At 44.1% G+C, this 22,974-nt stretch overlaps 1 protein-coding gene across 2 annotated transcripts in view; it reads left to right on the top strand.

Moving 5' to 3' along the window:
- LOC119170437 (cytoskeleton-associated protein 5) overlaps nucleotides 1-22,974 on the top strand; it is a 94,714-nt gene that overhangs the window by 34,415 nt on the left and 37,325 nt on the right. For both annotated transcript variants that reach the window (XM_075875439.1, XM_075875441.1), the window contains exons 16-23: nucleotides 920-1,042; nucleotides 1,806-1,958; nucleotides 3,003-3,212; nucleotides 4,139-4,274; nucleotides 4,891-5,084; nucleotides 5,990-6,180; nucleotides 18,594-18,773; nucleotides 21,078-21,207. In XM_075875439.1, coding sequence (XP_075731554.1) covers nucleotides 920-1,042; nucleotides 1,806-1,958; nucleotides 3,003-3,212; nucleotides 4,139-4,274; nucleotides 4,891-5,084; nucleotides 5,990-6,180; nucleotides 18,594-18,773; nucleotides 21,078-21,207 — 1,317 coding nt within the window. The remainder of the gene's footprint in view (nucleotides 1-919; nucleotides 1,043-1,805; nucleotides 1,959-3,002; nucleotides 3,213-4,138; nucleotides 4,275-4,890; nucleotides 5,085-5,989; nucleotides 6,181-18,593; nucleotides 18,774-21,077; nucleotides 21,208-22,974) is intronic.

The following is a 22,974-nucleotide window of genomic DNA, read 5'->3' as shown; positions in this document are numbered from 1 at the left end:
GATGATTGCATTGAAAAGTGGTTCGAAGTCCTTGTGTTCGCCATGAAGCGCATAAGACTTTACTGGGGGGATAGCCCCTCTACAAAATACATGTCTGTGTATGCAACTAACTTAAGTCGCGAGATCACTTAGGTCGCGAGATCACTTAGGTCGCGAGATCACTTAGGTCGCGAGATCACTTAGGTCGCGAGATCACTTAGGTAGCAGGTCACGGGATCGAATCTTGGCTGTGGTGGCTGCATTTTCGATGGAGGCGAAAATGCTGTAGGCCCGTGTGCTCAAATTTAGGTGCATGTCGGAGAACCCCAGGTGGTCGACATTCCCGAAGTCCTTCACTACGGCCTCTATCATAATCATATGGTGGTTTTGGGATGTTAAACCCCACATGTCAACCAATCAATCAATCAGCAACTCTCCTAGAAGCTAGGAACGGCTATTTTCATGAAAAGGAATATCACGAGACAGCTACAGTGTCCATATAAAAGCAATAAGTTCCAGGATTTATTTTGAACTCCACTCTTTTCAAATTACATGTTATTTGATGTCCAATGAGGAGTCTGTGTCATTACAGAAATATTCAAGTGGTAACAGTGTTCTCATGTACAATGTATTTTCATTCCACCTCTCAGAGGTACTCTTATACGCAATTGGCAGTAAGTGCACCCACCAGCAAAGGCTGGGATGGTTTTTGTTATTCAAACATGCTCAAATGAGCACTGCAAAAAAACCTAGACCACTGTTTGACATGAAGTGCACTGGTATTTTCATTCATTGCACATAGCAGCACTCGTGTCTTAGACCGGCGATAAGCAAACTAGAGAAGTATTAAAACATCTTCCATTGCATGTACAAGTTTGAATATCAGCTGCACCTGCAACTTTCATGCATCCTCAATTTCGCCCCGATGCCCAAAACATAGATGCCCGTGAAGCCTGCAAGCTCTGGCAAGTCTTCTCGGAAGGAGGAGGAGGTGGACTTGACTCCTCTTCTGTCCGTCAACAATTTGAAAGAGCAGCGGATAGCCTTCGAAAGAGCCCTGAAGGTAAGCACCAACTGTGGTTATGCCGAGTGGTCGTGTCACGATTACTAAAATCGCATTTCTGCCGTGTCATTCTTTTTGTTTAGAGTGATTGTAAAAACTCTGAAGCCCAAGAAAGTTCTTGTTAAGTGTCGGGGTGCCACAAATAACTTGCAACGTATAATTCCGATTTGTAAAAACCACTTTGGCTGCAAGTTGAAGAACTTGCAGGAATATGAAGGAAAGAAAGCTTTGTGCTGATGTATAGTATAGAGGATTTTATGATCTGCTAGACAAATATTTTGTTTGTGAAAGGGGTATCTTGTAAGAGTGCTGTTGCACAGAGGGAAGAGACTGCTTACACCAAAAGTTAATTGACAGTGAAACTAAGCTACAATAGTGTGACCGGGCTGTTTTTATATCTGCTTTACCTTAAGGTGTTAATATAACCATTCATAAAATTATGATGTGGTTTGTGATAATCGCCTTGTGGCAAATATTGACACGTGCACTTTATTTTTCCTTTTCATAGTGACTCCATTTTCATTGACGGGAAACATTGCACAGGTTTTCACTCGGCACATAATGCCTTCGCGCATCGGAATCTTCATGAATATTATTTCAGATTCTAATCTGAATGCATGTGTAATACAAATAGCACCGTGAATTATAGAACTTGAAAGTGCACCAGTGACCTAATTGGGAATTTAACGGTTCTTCAAAACATGACGACCGGGGATGTAAATCTCTTGGGGATGCGCTTTCATAGTAAGGTTTTTCCTCGCAGCTGCTCAAGTGGAACTTCAGCACTCCACGAGAGGAGTTCTACCAGCAGCTGAAGGAGCAGATGGTGGCAGCCAACTGGGCTCCTGCTTTGGTGGCCAATTGTTTTAGCGCCGATTTCAAGATGCACATTAAGGCCATTGACATGCTCCTCGAGGTCGGTCTTTTTCAAAGCTCGCTTCTCTTGTTCTCAGACGCTGTTGTTTCAGCTGTTTGCTCATTGCGGTCGCTTGACGGTTGTTGCATTATGCTCCTTTGTAAGGACGTGGTGTGGGCGGCGGTTCGCATCTTGGCGGTTTTGTATTCATGGGAAGCGGTGTATGAAAAAGTTCTCGCATCACGAGTTTGGCACAGAGCCAACTTTCATAATCGATCGTGTTCATAATCGTGTTCATAATCGTGTTCATAATCGATCTAGAACCGACCTGTACAATGTAGCACCTTAGTCAAGGTAAACAACTCGCCGTGATGGCTTAGCTGCTAATTTATTGTGCTTCTTGGCATTAGAGTGCGGGTTCAAATCCTGGTTACAGTAGCCGCATTTCGATGAATGTGAAATTAAAGGGCGCTTGTTAAGTTGTCTAGGTACATGTCAAGAAACAAGACTTCATTACTACGAAGTGCCTAATTATTATGGCGCAATTTTGTTACCCAAGAACCTAGATTTCAATTTTTTTTTAAAGGTACTTATACTCCATGTGCACTGATAATTTAACCCATAAGCATACTTGCTTTTTCTTAATGTGTTAAAAAAAAATAAGTGACCATTTCACCTGCCACCATGGTCCAGTGGATGTGCTGCTCAACTGCTTTCCTGAAGGTCGCTAGATTAAATACTGGCTAGATCAAACACTCATTGAAATGCAGGTGCGTTTCAATGGAGACAAAATGCTACAGCCCTGCACTGTAGCACCTCTCATAATTGCATTGTCGTTTTAGGACATAACACCCCACAGACAAGCATTGTAATTATTGCTAGCAGTGACGCGTGTGTACTGAAAAAAATCTCTTGCTTTTGGATCGAAGAGATAGTCTGCAACCAGGCCTGTTGTGCGACAGCTGGATGATCCAGTATGTGTTTGCACAGACTCCATGATTCTATATAGTAATTCCAAGAGTGAGTATACTGTGGCTTTTTATTTGATTTTTCTAAACAAACCATTGTCTTGTGCGAGCAACTTATGTGGGTACGCTTGTGCAGTTTCTGAGCAGTCCCGGTGGTGTGGAGGCCACCAGTGCCAATGTGGACCTGGTACTCAAGTGGCTCACTCTTCGTTTCTTTGACACCAACCCGAGTGTGCTGCTGCGAGCGTTGGAGTACCTGCAGGCGCTGTTTCCGGCGCTGTACGACGCAGGCTACAAGATGCACGACCTTGAGGCATCTTCCTTCCTGCCGTACCTGATCCTCAAGGTACCGCGATTGCCATTTCAGTAGTTGTTATTGCTAACGTCCCCATTAACTGCGGCGTGGGTCGTCGGTGGGTCACAGCCTGTGCTCCTCCTATGTGGCCGCGATGTTACAAGCATGAGTCTTCTTGCTGACGCAATAACTTATTACGCATCAGCGCAGAGGTATGATTTTTGTCGCAGGAGGTTACAGATAATTGGAGGAAATTTTTTTATGGTGTTAGATGCTATTACCCACCGGTGAGGGCACTCTGCACATAAAACGAGACCTCAAACAAATCTTGCCACAGCGAATGTGTTAACTGATCATTTTTTCAACACAGCCCGCTATTTCTAGCACTGTTCGCACACTGCGATGCCAAGAGCAATGTTGACAATTACTTGAGTACAGTTGTAAAAAAAAAAAGAAAAGAAGACGAACAAATGTGAAGACAACTCTCTTTTGATTGTGCAATCATACTCGTGTAATGGATTGCCAACTTGCCTAGAACGCTGCTTTCAATAATCAAATGAAAGCTTGGCAGAGCTTCGAGGCACTGCACGTTGCTGAGTGAGACTTTGTGAAGCATTGTTTATTACCATTGCACATTGTGCAACGTCTGTAAGTTGCCATGTGGTTTGTAAAGTATGTCGTAGTACATTGTATATGCCTTGTCGCATTAATTTCCAACAACTGTGTTTAGCAGCCAGTATTGGCAAGTCTACCGCTACCAATCACTCAACTTTTTCGTTCCCGGATTGTTTTTTTCTGTATCCATATTTTCTAAACATGCAATTTTTTTGGCAATTATTCTTTTTTGGTTTCTGCCGAACTTTTTTTTTTATTTTCAACGGCATCGCCAGTAAATTTCTCAAGCTAAAAGACAGATGTGGGTTAAGTCTTTCATTGCCAACAAGGATTAAAGCTTCTGCCATTTTTGACTCCTTCAGGCTGGCGATCCTAAGGACACTGTGCGCAAAGGCGTGCACGATATCTTCCGGCGCATCTACAAGGTCTTCCCAGGTATCAAGGTGTTCAACTACCTCATGCAGGGTTTGTCGTCCAAGAACGCCCGCCAACGGGCAGGTGCGTACTACCAAGACTCTCTTCCGTACCTCTGCTGTCCTGGAACTCGTCGCTCTTGGCTTCTCTTGTAGAAGTGTGTGTGTGTGCACGTGTGTGTGTGTGTGTGTGTGTGTGTGTGTGCGTGCGTGCGTGCGTGAGGGACAGAGAAGCCCAAGTCAAGAAAATTGGTTGTCCTTCCGTTTGTGCAGAATGCACTAGCTTAGTCAGAATCTTGTGCCCGTTCTGAAAAACGTTTTTGTTGCAGCCAGGTGGTTGAGGCTCACACTTGCGTCTCCTTTTTATCGCGCCTGTGTGAGCCACAACGATATACTGTTCGCAGATATACGCTCGCTCATAACAAAAATGTGTGCTTGCTTCATATCTGCCACACCCAGATGTGCATGCGTGTGATTAGGCTGGTAATAGAAAAAAAATGAAAATTGGCAATGCCTGCACATGTTTAACCTTTCTTAGTAGTATATTAAGATTTTACTGCCAATTTAGCTGAAGTACAATATTCTTGCATATTGTCCTTTTCTGAGCAAAACCGCAATGAGGAAATGAAAAAAGCTTAGTGCTTGTATTTGCAGTTAGACGAGGTTTTCTCAACAGCTGTGCCTCTCTCCTTGTTCTCTAGAGTGCTTGGAAGAACTGGGCTTCCTTTTCGAGGTTCTCGGCCTCCCCATTTCGGAACCCACGCCTGCAGTGCTGCTCAAGGAAGTGGCCAGGCACATTTCGGACAGGGACAATGCTGTGAGGAACGCGGCGCTCAATTGCGTTGTGCAGGCCTACTTCCGCGAAGACGAGAGGGTCTTCAAGTACATTGGCCAGGTAGGTATATGTCAACGTTCGTTGGAAACGTATCTTGATTTGTTAAGAACTGATAGGGGAAAAAGAGTCGTGCCGTTTAAATAGCCTTTTTTTTTTCGTTCTATTCGTCGCATGTTTCCTGCTTTGAGTCGATTTGCACAGTGTACACATGTATGCTCCTGTTCTTTCACTGATTAGATTGTGCACCATAAAAATAACTTCTGGTTATGGTTTTTGAATCCATAGATACTTGTAATTGAGTTTTACTAGTGTTTGCAGCTTCACAGGACTACTCAGTCTTTTAATGTGAACTTGTGTGCTTATCTTGTTTATAAAAGTAGAGAAATCGGATTGTGGTAGTGACTTAATATGCGAGGTTCTCTAGCCCAGAAATGCTGCTTGTTAATATTTGCCCCATGTCATTTCCTTATAAGATTTCAACATTCTCTAAGATGAGTTTAAGGTTATATTTTTTAAAATTAATGATCGATTTTTATAGAACATGCTGAACATGTACCTCGTGCTGTTTTCAAATATGCAATTGGAACACTGCTCGGTCTTTGTACGACTTTCTTCCATGAGGGTGTTATGAAGTAAGTCAGCATATCTGAATAACTTGGAATGAGAGCTATATGCAACTAGACAAGATCAGTTGTTCTAACCCATAAAAATGTGTTCTTTGAAGGCATATACCTTTTAGATGCTTACGAGTAAAAATTTTAATGTAGATGCTATGCTGGCTCTACGACTGACAGATCTTGGTTCATTGGGAATGCACTTTCAAAAAATGTACAGTAAAGAACTATGTATTGGGTGACACCTTCTTCTCGCGACGCAGATTTTGGCGAAACTCTCATTTTCTGCTGTGCAGCAGGTATTTAACCGTTCAAACACAATGACGTGTTGTGGTGAAACCAACTGTGCAGCTTTCGGACAAGGACAAGTCTCTGCTGGAAGAACGCATCAAGCGAGCGTCACGCTCACGTCGCTTGACTGTGTTGCCACCCGAGGAACCCCCACCTGTCAAGAACCCAACTCCTCCACGTCCACAGTCGGCTGTATTTTCATCCGCCACCACAATGGAGCCCGATTCTGAGCTAGACGAAGTTGTGCACAGGTGGGAAGCATTTCATGGAAATTTAAGTTTGTTGCTCTTGTAAAAAGAGCACCGACATCAAATTTCCGCATGTTGGTACTTTCCTTCTATCGGTACTTCTTGACCCCCTAGTAATGATTGACGACTTAAAATGCTATGGAGGGACAAATATTGATCAATATGACCAGCATCGAGCACAATTCCATACTGGTAGCAGGCCTGCCAATTTCTAGTGCTGGCAGCTTGCGATCAGCTCCATGCTGTGCTCTAGCTGACCAAGTGACTACAGAAAAGAGTGATGTAAGGTGCCGCTGACATTTCGTCTGGTAGGTGCACACGTTCAGTCTTTTTTGCTGTCACCAGCATCACTTTCATCGCCATCAACAGCATCTGCAATTGCGAATCATTTTTGCTTAGATCCTTTGCAAGGCAACGATTCGGAAAGGGGCACCATTCCAAGCTGTGATAAAAAAGGACCTAGGAATACATGCTTGGGCCATGCTCACTGGTACACCTCAATTAGCTGTAGGGAAATAGAATTGGGTATGAGTATGCAGCTGAGCCGCTTATATCGAAGCTAAGGGCTATGCGGCATTAGTTTGTTGTATTGTAGTAAATTAAATGCAGCTTGCCCTCACCCTCTACTTTATTAAGATGGAAGAAAGGGTATTAAGCACACACATGCCATCATTTGACATCTCATTGTGATGCCACGGTGACATCACAATGACTTTATGGTGACCTGAAAAAAATTCTGGCAATATGTCATGCTACAGTGACATCATAAGGCATCGTCATTATATTGCGGCGATTTTTTTGCAACACTCACGTTGACGATGACCATCACTTCAACCGACCACCACTGAAAATTTTAGAAGCCCCTCCACCCAACGAACAGATAAAAGACCACAGAGGGTGGGGAAAAAAAATCCCGAGAAAAGGAAACAACAAACCTAGCACAAGAATGTTTGACAAATTATCCCGTCCTTTGTGCTGTTGACGTTATAAATGAGACGGTTCCAATTCGGATCTCTCCAGGAATGTAACCTTCAGATATGTCGCATGGATCTTCTACGTTTTTCACTGATCAATGACTAGTTAAATATTGAAACTACGCTACATCACCACTCTACTACCCTACGCTCACCGAAAAATTCCTAAAATACCCTACAAGTAGGGAAATTACCCTATGGTTGGCAACCCTGGTCCACTTGTGGAAACTCGTGCTCGAGCTCACAAGCCCTGTTTACGAATTTTATCATCGCAAGCCTCCATCATTCCCTTCCTGCCGTCCCTAACATGTTCAAAAGCTCGTTTCACAGAAATCGTGGCGTCAGCATGGCCGTCATTAATTGTGAGTGAAAAATCAAGTTTCAAGTAAAAAAAATGGAAAAAAAATTTCCAGATTCTAGTGATGATTGAACCCAGGTCGTTTGTGTGACAAGCAGCTGTTCCACCACACAGCCATGTACCTACTTGGATATGCAGTGAAAAGAACATCCTCTGCTTGGAAATGCAGTAAAGATGACCTTCATGGTTTACAGACATCCTGTATATTGTAATGTCACCATAATATTGTGTGTTAGAAGTGTCCATTGCCATCGGGTGTCGGAACAGGAGATTATCATAATGACTATGTGGTTTAAAGGTCGCACTCCCATTATGAAACGCACACATGTTGCTATGCATATTCCCTTAACACCACGTAGTGCATCCACAGCAAGTTAAAAAACATTTCACGCGCGCAATTGCTCGTGATTCAAAGCGTGCCACTGATCGCACAGAATGTAGCCATATGCGAAAGCTTCTCTGGCACAAGCCACTTTCAACGTTATCGATTGCATCATATAATCCACATTTTAAACTTTTCGAGCAAGATTAAACAATAAAAGTAGCACTAAGTTTAAGTTGTTGAAGTACGCACTAGGGATAGGATATCGCTATGCACTTAAACCTTGTTATAACGAAGTTGAAGGAGAGCCACAATTATTTCATTATATCCATTATTGCGTTATATCGATTGTAACAGTTTGTGGCAGTGTATGCTCAGATGGGCACACACCTATAAGCATGCAAGGAAGGAAACCGCCTTGTGGCCCGATTTACCGCTGCGTGACTACGCGTGCCACAGGAAATAAACTCAGTCGAATCTCGATTAACTCTAACTTTCGGGTAATTCCAACTCACACTGAGGTCCAGTCAAAGCTATGTGTATTCCAATGGGCGAAAACGCCTTGCAATTCGGACGCGCAAGCCCTTGCGCCGGTTAATAAGAACATTCCGCGCTCCGAAAATGCTCTCGGCACCATGTCCAATCCCGCGGCAGCACCTCTCAACGCTGCGCGCTAAGAAGCAAAAGAAGAAAAAGGAAAGAAAATACTGTGGCGGATTGTTTGCTTTCTCTCAAATGCCGATCAGCGACACGGCTGTTCCACGCTTCTCCCTTTTGCAGTGTCTGCACGTAGAGACTCTTCTCCTTTCAAGGCCAGGCGCGCAGAGAGAGGGAAAAAAAAAGAAAGCTGTCGTGGAGAGTCTACCTTTTGCACCGCGGCGCCGGTTCTCTGTCATGTCGCCCGCTGAGCGCTTCCTCAATCCTCTCCGCTGGCAGTGTGAGGAGGACGGCTCTCTCCTACAGCCACGCGGGGCGTGGCTGTAGGTCGGCGTGGGAGTTTTGAAAGAGCCGCGCCGAACGAGCGTCAAACTTCGCAGAAAACGCTATACAGTCGAGCCCACATATAATGGCCCCACTTAAAACGAACTTCCGCTTAAAACGAACCGTGTGACCGTGAAAATATACATTGGTTCAATGGCACAAAATCGCACTTGCAATGAACGTCTCCAAGCGCCGCTGATCGGTTACAGCGAACGGAGTCAGCGGTCTGCTGACTTCCCGGGAAACAAATTTCGACCACAGATCAGGCATCAGCGATGTGCCCACACATTCTTGTTGTCAAACGCCGACCCTGCCTCCGCGACCCTCTAGTTGCCGCTCTCCCCAACCCATGGAGGAAGGAAAGCTGTTTCCTTCCTCTATGCCCCGACTGCTTTTTGTTACGCACCCCTCCGTCCTTTGTCCCCCTGCTACTCTGAGCACCCCGCATCGCCAGACGAGGCCCGCGTTTTCACACTGCCACCAATCTTTCGAAGACAGGTCGGCCACCGACTGTATACGATAGTCTGCGTCTAGTGCTCGCGCGTACTCTACCCAACCGACTCTGCGATTCGTTTCGTGTTTAGGACTTGTTCTTGCTCACTTCGTACTCGGCCCAGCATGCCTTCCCCGCGCTTGCGGAAGCGCGTAAATGGCTGTTAATTTGCGTGGAACGAATTGCGAATCATCGAAGTTCGTGAAGCCACGCAAACCCGCCGGTGCAACAAAAGGATTTTTTTAACCACGGCCGCGCGCACCGGTCCAGGTGGCCATGCTTTGACTTCTGCGCGCGCAGGCACTCTTTTCAAGTCTTTCTACGTGAGAGTTTCGCGGACCTTTCAAGCAAGCTACCCAACCTGCCTCCTTCCCGTGTGTTTTGGTTTTCAAGGTCGCCCTCCTGCCGCATCCTCCCCTCTCTTTATCGCAACTCCTTGCCCTTCTCTCGCAAGTCTGCTCACCTCTCTTGTTCACAACCCCTTTTTCCGTCTCCGCCACTCCACGACGCCCGCCACGCTGGCTCGAATTAGTTTCGTTTCGACTGGAAACGGGCCTAGAGCTGTTCTATGCGCTATGGCATGTGTGTCGCGTGTGCGCATCTTGCTCGCTCTTGGTGTGCGTGTGTGGTCAGGATGGCAGACGGTAAGACTAGCACGCTTTTTCCTGCCGCTCAACAAAACCTCGAAAGTGTGACCGCTTGGCTTGTGCGTAATCCGCGCGTCAGGTGCCGCGTTGGGGAGCGCTTGCTCATAGCTGTTGACCATCTGGCAGCCAACTTGCCGCTTTAAGCGTCTCGGTATTCAGCTGTGGAGATGGTGAACATTTCGTGGGCGGCGGTGACGGCTACTTGCGCGCGAAACCGTTTTCGCGAGGCTGACTTCGTCGACGCCGGGCCCGGCTTTCTAACAGGACCACTGCGGCAGGGATTTGTGGCAGCGCATCGTCGACTCTGACCTGGTAGAGCTGGTGGGACATCTGTTGAGATGGTTCAATTACGGCGGATGATGATGCCGACACTGCGGAACCATGCACTGGTTGGGACATTGTGAACGAAGTACGTGGCAAGAGCGATTTGGAGGAATCTGATTGCGAGAATGACGAAACTTGGGAGCCACTGCCTCATGCAGCTTATGCCATGGGCCTCGGCGAACGACCACCCTGCCGTTTTAAATGAACTCCAGACTGCCCTTATCGCTTCTGCTCTTCGAAACAAGTGCATCACGGACTTTTTGGGGAAAAAACTGTTCTCACTCTCAACTTTTTTTAAGCGATGTGTTTAATTTACTACGAACCTCGGGATATAGCGAACGGATGCCGCGTCACGCTCAGGTTTGTTATAAGCGAGCTCGACTGTACCTAACACACTACGGTCGATTTTTTTTTATAGACTATTTGATAGACTAATTTAGTTCGTTATATTCATTTACCAGTCAATTTTAGTTCGTTACAATGAGGTTTATTGCATGGTTCTTAAAAGAGTTTTCAAGGGAAATTTCATTTACTTCGTTATATCCATTATTTCCTTATATCCTGTTACGTTATAACGAGGTTTGAGTGTAGTGCTCAAATCTTAACGGCGAAGCTTAAAGTTCCCCCAATTTTTTGTAAAAGCGCTTGAATATTTTTACAGGCGAACCTTCTGCAATGAAATTCATATTGCTTTGTCTAACTAACTGAACTAACTGTCAACTAACTGAACCTTTCAAATTAGAAATCAAACCAATTTTCAAGTTAACAATTGTGGTTACCTTGCTTCTCACAGTAGCAAATGATCACCGCGGGTTCACGCTTAGCGAGCCACAGGGCCGCGACTTCGTCACCTACTCGCGTGTAGCGCACCGCTCTGCGCGCGCTCAACTAACAAGGCGTTTAGTGCGGTGCGGCAAAACAGACAGTGTTTGAATAACAGAAATACACACACTTTATTGCCTTTGGCGGCACCCCGAACAACAGTACGTCTGCTCCCGGGATGCGGGGAGTAAAGGCTCCCGCACGTGGACGTTCACGATAAGGGAAAACCGCGAGCACGTCACAGCTGGCAATAGCGAGCTTTGACACGGCGGTCGGGAAAAGGTCCCTTGCGGCTATGCTGCGCGCTCTCACGGTGACCACTGGGCCTGCTCGCGAGAGCTATGGCAAATTTCGTACACGTAGGCCTATGGCAAGTGTGGCTTGATGTGGCGCGACCACACCAAGCCGCACTTGCTATAGGCCTACGCGTACTCAGGCTAGCACTCAAGTAAACACGCCTGCCGGGAATGCTAAGGCCCCCCAGGCAGGCTACAGTCCGGCGATTCCCAAAGGAGACGCGGATGAAGGAAACGCGTGCTCACCAGGCGCCGACCAACGGAGGAGAGAGACTTTCCGGCGCGCACATGACTTGGCCTCGCTGATTCTCGCAGCCCCCGAGAACACGCGCACGTGCGGTGCGCCATCTATCGCCAAGCGCCGTTACCAGAGCACGGGAAAGGGAAAAGCAGCAGCCGTACCGCGGGATGCCCTCGAAAAGGTCGCGGGCGCACTTCAGATCCCCACACAATCAATCCCATAAAATCGTCAGACATAAGCCTCTATCATTAACTTGCATAATGTTCCAAGTTTGAGCATACTTGTGCCTCCAGATTTTGTTAAAACTGACTTTAACGTATACTTAAGGGCTGTATCATTTCACTGGAGAGCGCAATGCTGCTTGGGAGTGTGGCATCATTATGTCAAATTAATCTCCAAAGATTGCCGCTCTTTGAGCTCGCGGACAGTCATGCCGTCGGGCAACAAACGCGTGAACATTTATTATCCTGCTTTTACATCACAAGGAGGTTACCAGCCGAAACTAAAACATCGCTAGCGACAGGCATAAATAACTTTACAAAATATGCCAAATAGCACAAGCAACATCATGTTTGCAAAGTAGGCTTGTGCGAATAGTAACTTTTTTGTTCAAAGTGAATACTGACCTGATTAGAATTATTTTAAATTGAATTTTAGTAGTATATAGCGCATATTATGAAGTAAAATGAGCATATTTGTAACGATCTGACTAACCTGCATTTTTTTTATTGGTTCACTGATAAGTTGAAGCAACTTTGAATAGCAGCAGGATTTGACCATCAGTAGAATGCAAGTGATGACTTCCAAATTGTGTTATGCTTTAAAATTTCCTATACCGAAAGGATATGAGCCATTATAACAAGCTTTTAAACTTCAAAAACGAATGGATGCAAGGTTAATATACCTACATGTGGGGCTTCACGGCATTCCAGATTTTTTTTTTTTTTTTTCGAAAAGATGTTGTTGCTTTATAGCACTTCTTTACTGCAATGGAAGCACCTTTACAGGCAGGTTACATTTGGAATAATTTATTAGTTCATTTCGATCCTCAAAATTTTAAATAAGTTAAATTCGAATTGAAGGGCATCTGAACATGTTTATATTCGTTTCAATATATGCACAACCCTAATGTACAAGGTACCACGAATGCAGTGTCACCAACGTTCAACTCGTCGGGAGGAGTCCACGGGAAACAAGCTGTGGTACTGTCTCCATGGGCCCACCGCAGGAGACGTCCGTTCCTACCAAACACTAAAGACTCTTTACTGTTTCCTGTGTGCCGACCTAACCTCTCCCGCCAGGCGGCGCCACCGACACCACTGTGCTAATTCTATCTCGCGCGACCACACAGCCACCTCTCCTTGGCCGCTGTCAAACCTAGCTGCGGCTAATCTGCCAGACACGCGTGCGTCATCAGGCGCAAAAGACTTTAATGGGGGTGATAGCATCTCCGCAATATACATGTCCACATGCGCTGTTTTAATTCAAGAAAGGCAATTTTCATGAAAAGGAATATCGTGGGACAGTTAGTGTCCATATATTGAATATTATTGTGCTTTTGAATATTATTGTGCACTTTTTTACAAAAAAAGAATGTTACCTAGAGCTGTGTTTCAGTCTTAGCTGGAGGCTGTTGGCACTATTTTTTTGACCTGAAAGAAGTGACCTGAAAGAGACCGCAGACATTCAAATCCTAGGTATTGAACCAGGAAAGTGATCTTCATATTTTAACCTTATGCCTCCCAAATTATGCATTTTTTAAATAGGGAAGCAATTCTGAATGACTTTTTTATTTTCCTCTGTAAAACCGCAATAAGCGAAGTAGATGCATTAAAAATATTTTGTATTGCAGAACACGCAGAAGAAAGTTGACTATAAGAGAGAGTTGGCTTTTCTGCCAACTGGACAGGCTTGCACTTTTCCTTGAAGTATTTTGCGGAAAATAATAAAGTGGTAATGTAATCTGTGCATGAAGAACATAACCAAGATGCACTGACCTGATCAGTCTTTAATAAGGGACGACCTCTGCTAGCTCGTGCTGGTCGGCATGTGAAATGTTTGGTTCAGCCAAGCTTGTCTAGGGAGGGTGAACGGTTAATGAAAGTGAACACATGCATTCATGTTGTAAATGCCGGCAAACATTCGAGAGCTTCAGTATCTCGCGACGCCTTGCTACGTGCCAAAATATAGCGGAACTAGACTCCTTTCGTAGTGAGCTTAGTGGCATTTCGCTTGAAAGATAGGGACACAGCCTTAAGGGGGTTGCTGCAATTGGATTGGAGAATCCGGTCAGAATTATCGATTTATGGATATTTTTTTTTTTTGTGATTACCTCGTAGTAAAGTATTATAGTGAACTACATGACCTTATCAGTGTGTTGCCGTCGAAAACCACAAAAAAATGTCTTCCGGAAGTGGACTAAAATGGAAGTGAAGTAAATCCTGAAATAAAGAGGGGTCATCTGCAAGGTGTTTTCGTCCTCAGCCTGTTAAACCATTTGATGTGAATGTTCGTGCATTGAGAAATGTGCAGTCAGTGGGCAAAAATGAAACTGCTCAGTACGATATTTTTTTACACATGGACATTTCCCATGGGGGACTGCATCACAAGTCGTGCATTGCAGCCACCCTGCCACTGCATCTGCTGTCCTAGCAATAGAGGCTGCAAGTGCAGAGAAGGTGCGTAAAATATATGGGAACCTTGGATGTGCCCCAGGGAACATTTATGTTACTGTTTATGATGGCCACACAAGCCACATCAGGGCTGGCTGTGTCATCGAGTTATACTCTGGCCTGGTTTTAAACCACTGTGTCCTCTCCAACTACTGCCATGGCTGTGCTCTTGGACCAAAACCTCAAGACAATGGATACTGGGAGTGGTATGAGAAACGCGAACCACAGTGCCAAAAGAACACAGAAGCAAATGCAGGCCAGATAGAAACCATTGCGGCAAAGACCATGTTTGAGCGGCCACTCCAAAAACACCAGCTCCGCTACGCCAATATACTTTGCGACGCCGCACCTACTCTGCCCTCGGCGAGGAGGATAAGGTGTATAGCTTCATACCCTACAAAACCAAGAATGTGTAAACTATGCAAAAACAAAAGCAAGGAGCCAAAGCTTGGCATGAGTGGAAGAGGTTGCCTCACACATGGCTTAATAATAGGCTGACTAGCTATCATGGATGGACCCAAAAAGAAAAGGTGTATGTGTGGAAAAGGTCATCATGGCTATTTTTCATCAAGTCGCATCTACTGATAAGGAGCCACACCGTGAGCACTGCCTTACTGGTGCGAGCTCGTGGTGCAAGTTAAATGCTGCGGCAGCCTCGGGAGAACCAGCGCTTGCACACGAGCTGCAGCTTCCTGCCTATATACAAGGGAACTTCTGGAAAGATTCCAGCAGGGCAGTACCCAGAATGCGATTGGGTCTCAACAATGCGATTTGGCCACTCTAGTCAAAAACACAGTTTGCCTCTCTTCTAAGCATCGAGAGTGCTGTGAAGTTGTTTTAATGCGGGCTGTGGGAAAGCACTGCAAGAGATTACACCACAACTTGGGTACTCTCCAGGATAGTGCTCCTTGCGGTGGGCTGCTGAAAAAGATGCACAGCGCATCAAAAAGTCAACCAAAGGGCTCAACACTGCCCCCAAAGAGGAAAAACTGAATTGAAACCAAAAGAAAATGCATCTACAGAGACAAAGGACCACATTTAACGGGGTTTTGGGTGGTCAAAGTAAACAATTCACCACTTTCACGAATTCAATCTTTGTTCACCATTTTCTCAGCTTCCATTTTTTTGTGCAGTTGCTGTCGGTTTTTTGCACTCGTATTCTGAAATACTGATGAGTGCTGTAACGCTATTCATTCGTTTTCTGCATGTGATGAAAAAATTTTAATATCATTAAAGGAAAAAGGTCTGTTATTTCTTTGTCTTCGTTTCTTCCAGTTTTCGCTGTTTTTACGTTTAACCACGTTTGACCAACTAGCCCAATGTAACACATTTCTGGAATTTATTATTGTATTTTTGCAAAAGTTGCTGATAAGACAATATGATTAGGCAGATTCAGAAATTTTTTCGGTGCTAGTTTAGACATAAAAAAAAATTATTAGCATTAAGGCAAATAGTGGGCATGGCTAAATATGCTTAAGTAACTATGCTAACGAAATCGTGTCTAATCAACCAATTAATTGGGGGAAGCACATAAAGGTTTATTAAATATAACTCAAATTATAAAAGCTATCTTAAAAAAACTGATTTTATTAATATCAGCATAGCAAATCACATTGGCATGCCAATTTTCATCAATTTCAATAAATGCTGCAATTTTTGCTGCAGTTTGTTGCTGTGAGCCTGTTGGTCACAACACAGCACATTATTAGCTGTAGTGTGCAACAGATTATTACAGACTCCTCACTACCGATTAGTCTCTCTTTCAATTTGAGAGAGCTACAAGCTGCTGGGGTGAAACTAGCCATCTGGCATTGCTCAACACGTCTGCGCATAGTGCTGTGACTCACTTCCACACGGTGTGCATGTAGAGGTCGTTTGAATAGGAAATGGGACAGTAGTGCCGCCTGACGCAACTTTCGACACACTCGCTGCAGCCACAGATTCACGAGCAGCTGACGAAAGGAAGTCTGCTAGAGCAAATGAGGCAATAAAAAAAAAAGAAATGGAGGCTGTCACATCATCATCATAACATCATGATAAAGTGAGGGAAGAAAGGAGAGTTGCCATGGGGTCACTTTTGAAGGTGTCAATAGCGCATCCACGCAAATTTCACAATTTGTGTAAAATACCTTTCAAGCTGTTCTCGCTGCATGATGTTCGTGGTAATGGATCCCACAGGTTATCTCGGCTGCTAAATTTTGTGTCTGTACCCTTTAACTTCTTTCCCGACCATTGACGAGCGTAGTCGATATTTTCTAACAGTGACCAATGACCACTATAGTCATCGGTCATTTAATTTGTTAGAAAATTTCATGACTACACCCAAGAATTAGGCGTGAGCGAAATAATGCACACTATACTTGCCACATTTTTGTTTCTTGACGCTAGATGGCCGCACATCTAAGACATTTGTGTCCCAGCTTTAATTCATTGCTTTTTTTTTTCATTCTATTGTCTCTCAGTGAAGCCACCTTTCATTTATCATTTTCCACACGATTAGTGAATGCTATTGAACTGAAAGACTTTTACCTTTATTTACCAATAAGAAATCTTTACAAGTTGAGCAAAAAAATTTTTTTCAATGATCCTTGAAAGTTTTTTTTTTTTTTTTCTGTCGTGACAGGGTTAAATTGACGGCCGTCCACTTAGTAATTACCGCCTCACCCTACTTCTTTGTACCACTTGCTCAAACAGTGAATGTCGGTACTGGTTCATGTCTTGATAATAGGCTACAAACGACAATACAGCCTCGTTATCAAGGGGGATGAGGGTCTTAAAAAGTTTATTTGTTACATTGTCATGAAAATTACCATGCATGTGTATCGCTGAACGGAGATTTCAAATGTGCAAGCAGATTTCAAATATCTCATTTAAAAAAGAAGTAATGACAAATTTTCACATTATAATTTGGTAATCTCTTATGGGTCATTATGGTAACTTTCAATAAAAAAAAAATTAGTTTTCAAAACTTCATAGTTCCTCTACAAGGTTCATCCCATGAACTAAAACAAACTAGACATTAAAACGGCTATTCAGAAATCGGGAATTCAGGATCAAGAATAATATTTAAACACGGAAGGTAAAAATGAGCTTCCAGTAGTCGACTGGTATTTATTACATTTATATCAAGGTTGGGCGAGAAAGAAAAGCTTTCACTTGCAGTTCAAGTGCTGTGGAAAAGAATGGAGCCAAGTTTGTTAAGATATCTTCACAGAAACTTTCTCAAAACTTTCGTAAGGCAGATCTACTCCAAGTAACAATGCCAAAAAAGTTGGGTTTCAAGTTTTAAAAACATTTGTAATTTCTTCTATTAAGCTTCTACCAAAAAGAAATGGTTTTCTGCCATAATGGAAGATTTTGCCAAAACATAATTTGGGTATAAATACCGCAAATCACAATTTCCGAAAGTCCAAATTTTTTAAAATTTTGTGCTATTTTAAAATTGTCATGGCCCTGCAACACTTTTTGACCATGATCGGGAAACGCTGCTGATCGGTAGTAGAGACTCTCGAGAATACTCGAGCATAATATTATAGCGCAGCACGCAGCACCTGGAATTTACATAAATTCTCAGTCAGCTAAAAATTACTTTTTCTTCTCTCGACAGTTAACAAAAGAAGCTAAAAATCACTTGTCAAAGCCGTTCTACCACTCATTGGCTTAATTGAACCGGGCATGTTCTGTCGTTGCAGAGATCGTTGTGGGAGGCCAAAACTTGTTCACGCGTGCGGATGCGATTGCACTGAAAAAGCTGCGTATTCGGGGGGGGGGGGGGAGGAGTGCTCTAGGTCACGAGGCTTGTGTGACGGGTATTTTCTTTACTCGTGTCATGTCTCCCTGCTTAGCTTCCAGCGCTTTCGTCGGGAGGAGAGAAGAGAGCATGCAATGGCAACATGCAATAAATCTTTGCAACTACGCTCGTACTGGACGGATTGATTCTAAAAATCTTTGCGGTGATGAATTTGTCAGGCCATAAGCTTTTTTTTAGTGAGCTCCTTTGATGGCTACTTGAAAAGTGTTGCAGGGCCCCTTTATTAATCGATTCGCTGTTTAGCACGCTCCTGTTCTTTCAAAGTTTTACGCTTTATCAGTCATACCTATGCTTGTTTCCACTATTCTACATCTTTTTCACACAGGATTTTGCGAAGACATGTCGTACAGAATGCGGAAATGCAAGTATTTTACTGTACTCTATAGAGGGTGCATTGTAAGAGTGGTGCGTGCTGTGGACCCTTGCAACTGCTAGCTACTGCAGTGGCGTCTTGTCCACGTTTACGTTGGCGCAGGCGTCCCAAGAGTGGCACTCCTTCTGGGGCACGTCCGCGGTCACTGGGCGTCACGCTGAGCTCAGACTTGGAACGCATGCTGGAGCAAGCAGCGGTGGCGCCGTCCAAAGCTTCAGGCATTCAAGAGGTGGATGTTGACGCCATTCTGGCGGAGCCGTCCGTTCAGCTGCCGCCCCGCAGGCAAGCCCACTTACCAAAGGCTGGCATTGCCATCTTGTTCTCTGTTACAGTAAAAGCTCATTAATTCGGGTTTCATGGAACCAGAAGAAACTGTCCAAGTACATCATTGGTGAATTGTCTACGTGATAGGGAAGCAAAAAAAAGCATACTAAATCGATGCACTTTAATTTTCTTGAGGAATATCTTCTACTCTGAAAGTTCATTATAACAAAGTTACATCTTTCACTAAAATAAATTTGTTATATCGGGAAATTCGTTCTGAAAGTATATTCCTACTGCTATATTTATTGTAAGACTGTTCTTCATTTACTTTGTTATAACATTTACTTCGTTATAATGACCGATATTTCATTATGTTCTGGTTTGCTACCGAGGTTTGAGTGTATATCTAGCACCTATTTTGAAAATTAGTTATGTAGGCTGCAATTTTCTTCATATGCAATATCACAATGATACCTCACTCTTGAGCCGAAACGTGCTCTGAATACATGCCTTATTATGTATCAGTAATGTGATCATAGATAGACTCCTTTCAGAAAGCCTGCAGCTGTTTCAGTTGTCTGGAATGCTGTTTTTGTTCCTTTGCGTCTCACAATTGCAGTGCTTCGCAGGTGGAGAATGCACGTCGACGCGTGTTTATGTGACGCATGTTTATCTATGCTCTAGCTCGGCTGCGGTTTTTATCAGGACAAGCGCGAGCGGGGACCACTGTGTTAAAGCCAGGTGATGGATGCGTGCCTCGCGCAGCGTTACTTTTAGTATGGATGAATGCTACAAGTGTGGCTGAGGCTTGGGTTAAGGTGGCCACATCTAGGCGTGTTGGAGCGTTGATAAAATTGCACTTCTTGCATTAGAAATGCGGCCGAATGGGATAGGTGCGCAGCAATGGTGCATTGCAAGAGTTAATGACATAGGCCACGGTCATGATGCGTTGCTTCACTTTGCCACTCACAGAGGCCACGACACCCCGTCGAACAAGAGCACTGTCGGAGAAAAGGGGTGTATATATGAAAGGTGCGATTATAAAGCCTCTGCAGTGTGGGACCATGGCACAGTGGATAGCGTGCCTGGAATCTGTTGTGACTGAAGGAGAGATTGTGGGTACAACTCCTGTTGATAGAACTTTTTCTTTCCATCATTTCCGGGACAGAAGCAAGTCGCTGCAGCCTTGGTGGCATAAAACACTTTCGTGTTAAAAAAAATATATAAAACTTCTTGACCTTTTCATAAACACCTCCCTGGGTGCCGCCATAGCCCTCCTTGGGCTGTGCGAATTGGCACGTCCCCTCGAAAATGCACTGACCCTTAGCCTTTGTACTGCCCTTAGCCCTTAGCCTTTGTACTCCCGCGCACAGCCCATCATGGCGGTGGGACAGTCTTTTTCACTGCTTATTGGAGATGGCTTTCTGGTTGTCGCAAGAATATGTTTCACATTGTTTCTCTTTTGGAGAAATCATTCAGGCTCCTGCAGTTTAGTCGAGAGTTGTGGAGATTTTAGTTCCATTTGGTGATAATTCTTTTTAATTGACAATGTACCAAACCAACCAATTAAGAACTTTCGGTTCAATTTGTGAATTTTTAAGTTGGGGAGATTTCATTGTACAACATTCTACTAAAAGATTTAAACACTGACCTATTTACACAGCAGGCTCAGTAGCTCATTAGCACAGACTGTGCTGACAAGTTTTTCGTATTGTGTACTAGTATGAAAGAGTGGCCTGTAATATTAATGCAATATGTTCAGTCTTCACTGCGAGCTGATTCTTGTAGCTTTAGAGATCTAGGCCCACTTGCTCATTCAGTTAGCCTGCTCTCTATGCACATGTAGATGTGTATTCTAAAGTTCAGCAAAAAGATCGTTTGATGTAGTAAGTGCACCTGGCTGTGAGCAGTAGCCTAATAGTGTTTCTTAATCTGATATGAAATACGGGTGTACTGTACAGTGTGTAGCTTGCTTGGTGGCTGTGTGGGGACCGGAAAGAATGCATGGACGACACAAGTGCAATATTCCCGATACTAAAGGAACCCTCATAAAGTGGGGAGAGAATGCATGGCAGCATGAAGAATTGTGCCTATGTTCGACAGGATAAAGTGGGACCGGATGAGTATGTTTTGGGCTTTGTGCTTTCTCCTGAAGTTTTCTGTTCTTTCTAAATAAATTCTAATTGAAATTATTCATTTAATATGTTCGCGCTAGTATATATTCACTTTGCTCTTCTCAGCCTCTGCAGATGTTGCATTGCTGTGGTTGTTTCACTTCACAAGTGCCTGCAACTCTTCCTCAATTCGCTCGTTCCTTTACAGATGTCTCGAGAAAAGTGCCAGCCCCCCCAGCCATGCTCGCAGGCTGCCCCTCGACACTGATTCCCTGGGCCTCCTCATATCGCGGTTGTCGTCGCAGGAGATTCCCGTTGTGCTCGAAGGATTGGGAGAGGTACGCTGCATGTAACATTGCTCATCAAAGTGCTTTGTTCCCGCTATTGATAGTGTGTCTACAACAGTATGTTCTCAGATTTAAAAAAAAAACCTACTCTGCCTGAAATATGCCTGCCAACAGTTCCCCAGCTAAGATTGATTGCCTTTCGATAAAGTGACTTCTACTGTACAGAGGGCATACATGTATCAAGTTCCACAAAGGTGGAATGCTCAATTCTCGTCATGTGCTATGTTATGGCTGGTAGTGCATCAAATCTTAATCTTTCAGCCTGGGCTTGTAAAAAGGGCCCTGTAGTACATTTTCAGCATGATCAGAAAACACTAGTAGACACCAACGAAAACACAATAGCCAAACATTGCATTATAGCACACCAAGCAGCATTTCGCAATTCATTTTCAGTCAACTATAAATTGTTCCCTCTTCTTTCTTCAAATAATGCCATATGACTGCGCAGTGTCCCCAACTGCACGACCATCAGCCGATTTGAGCAGCGTGAACTTCATAGTTACTAAAGCGGCCACATGCCTGCCCGTGCAATCCCACTGCAAGATTGCTGTGCATTCAGATCATGACAGGCATGCAACATCATTTTGTTTGTTTTTTCCCATACTATTCCTCCCACTTAGCTTTCAGTGCACTCGTTGGGATGAGAAAACAGAGAAAGCAATTGTAGCACGCAGCAACTATCCAACTCCGCTCTTACTTCGTGTATTCTAAAAATTTTGCACGGCAGTTGATTCGCAAGGCAATCGACTTCCTTAATGAACTGTATCGATGTTCTCGACTGGGCTATTTAGTGAAATTCAATATAACTAGCAGTGCATTCTGGCACATGGACGAAGAACAGTCGCATGAAGACAAATGCTTGCCTTCGCGTGTCTCTTTCTTGTGCGTGTGTCAGAGTGCTTTGCAAGTTTTTACGGGTCCCTAATGAAGCCGTTTGATAGCTACTTGTTGCAGGGTCTCTCTTTAAAAAGAAAAAAAGTATATAGAAGTGAGAAATATCAGTTTAAGTAATCGTTGCATGGTTTTCTGAAGGACAAATTTCTGGCACTTGTCCTTCTATTCTGTTTAATCTTTTAACTTAGCCTTGACCAACAAAGCAGTTGCAGTTACCTAGTAGTTCGAAGTTCAGTCTTACTTAGATTTCTCTCTACTACATGTATAAATATGAGCTGAGCTTGAGAAGCATTGATACCTGGGAACTTCAATGCAACTGATTACTTTTGTACAACATGGCTCCGGGACATTGATTTTGTTGCACACTGTTCTTACATCATGACCAGTAATTGAAGCGCTGCTCCAAACAGCAATTTTTGTTTGTACAGTCGAACCTCGATATATTGAACAGCCCGGCGATTGCAAAATAGATATATCCAGAATTCGATATAAAAAAAAAAGTAAAAAATGCGTCACAAACTTGTGGAAAATGATCACTGAACCAATCGTGGTGCAGTTAGTTGAGGATTCAAACAAAGCATTCTTTGCATTGGCTTAAAATGCTGAAAAAGGGTAGGCCGCTTTTTGTCGGCAATGGCGTGTTTCATGACTGCATCCTCAACGTAATCCAGGCGATCCACGAGTGATAAGCCGGTGCCTTCAATCGTGCCGCAGTGGCGGCACACAATGGCCAGAGGAGCTATGACCTCGGCTAATGTAGGGAGCGGGGCATCGTCAGCGCTTGCGGAATCCATCTCGGCAACGTTTTCATATACAAAGTCGTTTATGCACATGCTTTGCTGCTAGGTACCAACAAAGCTCTCC

This window comes from Rhipicephalus microplus, chromosome 2, assembly GCF_043290135.1.
Source record: "Rhipicephalus microplus isolate Deutch F79 chromosome 2, USDA_Rmic, whole genome shotgun sequence".
Classification (NCBI taxonomy): Eukaryota; Metazoa; Arthropoda; class Arachnida; order Ixodida; family Ixodidae; genus Rhipicephalus; species Rhipicephalus microplus.
This window is presented reverse-complemented; position numbering and strand designations above follow the sequence as displayed.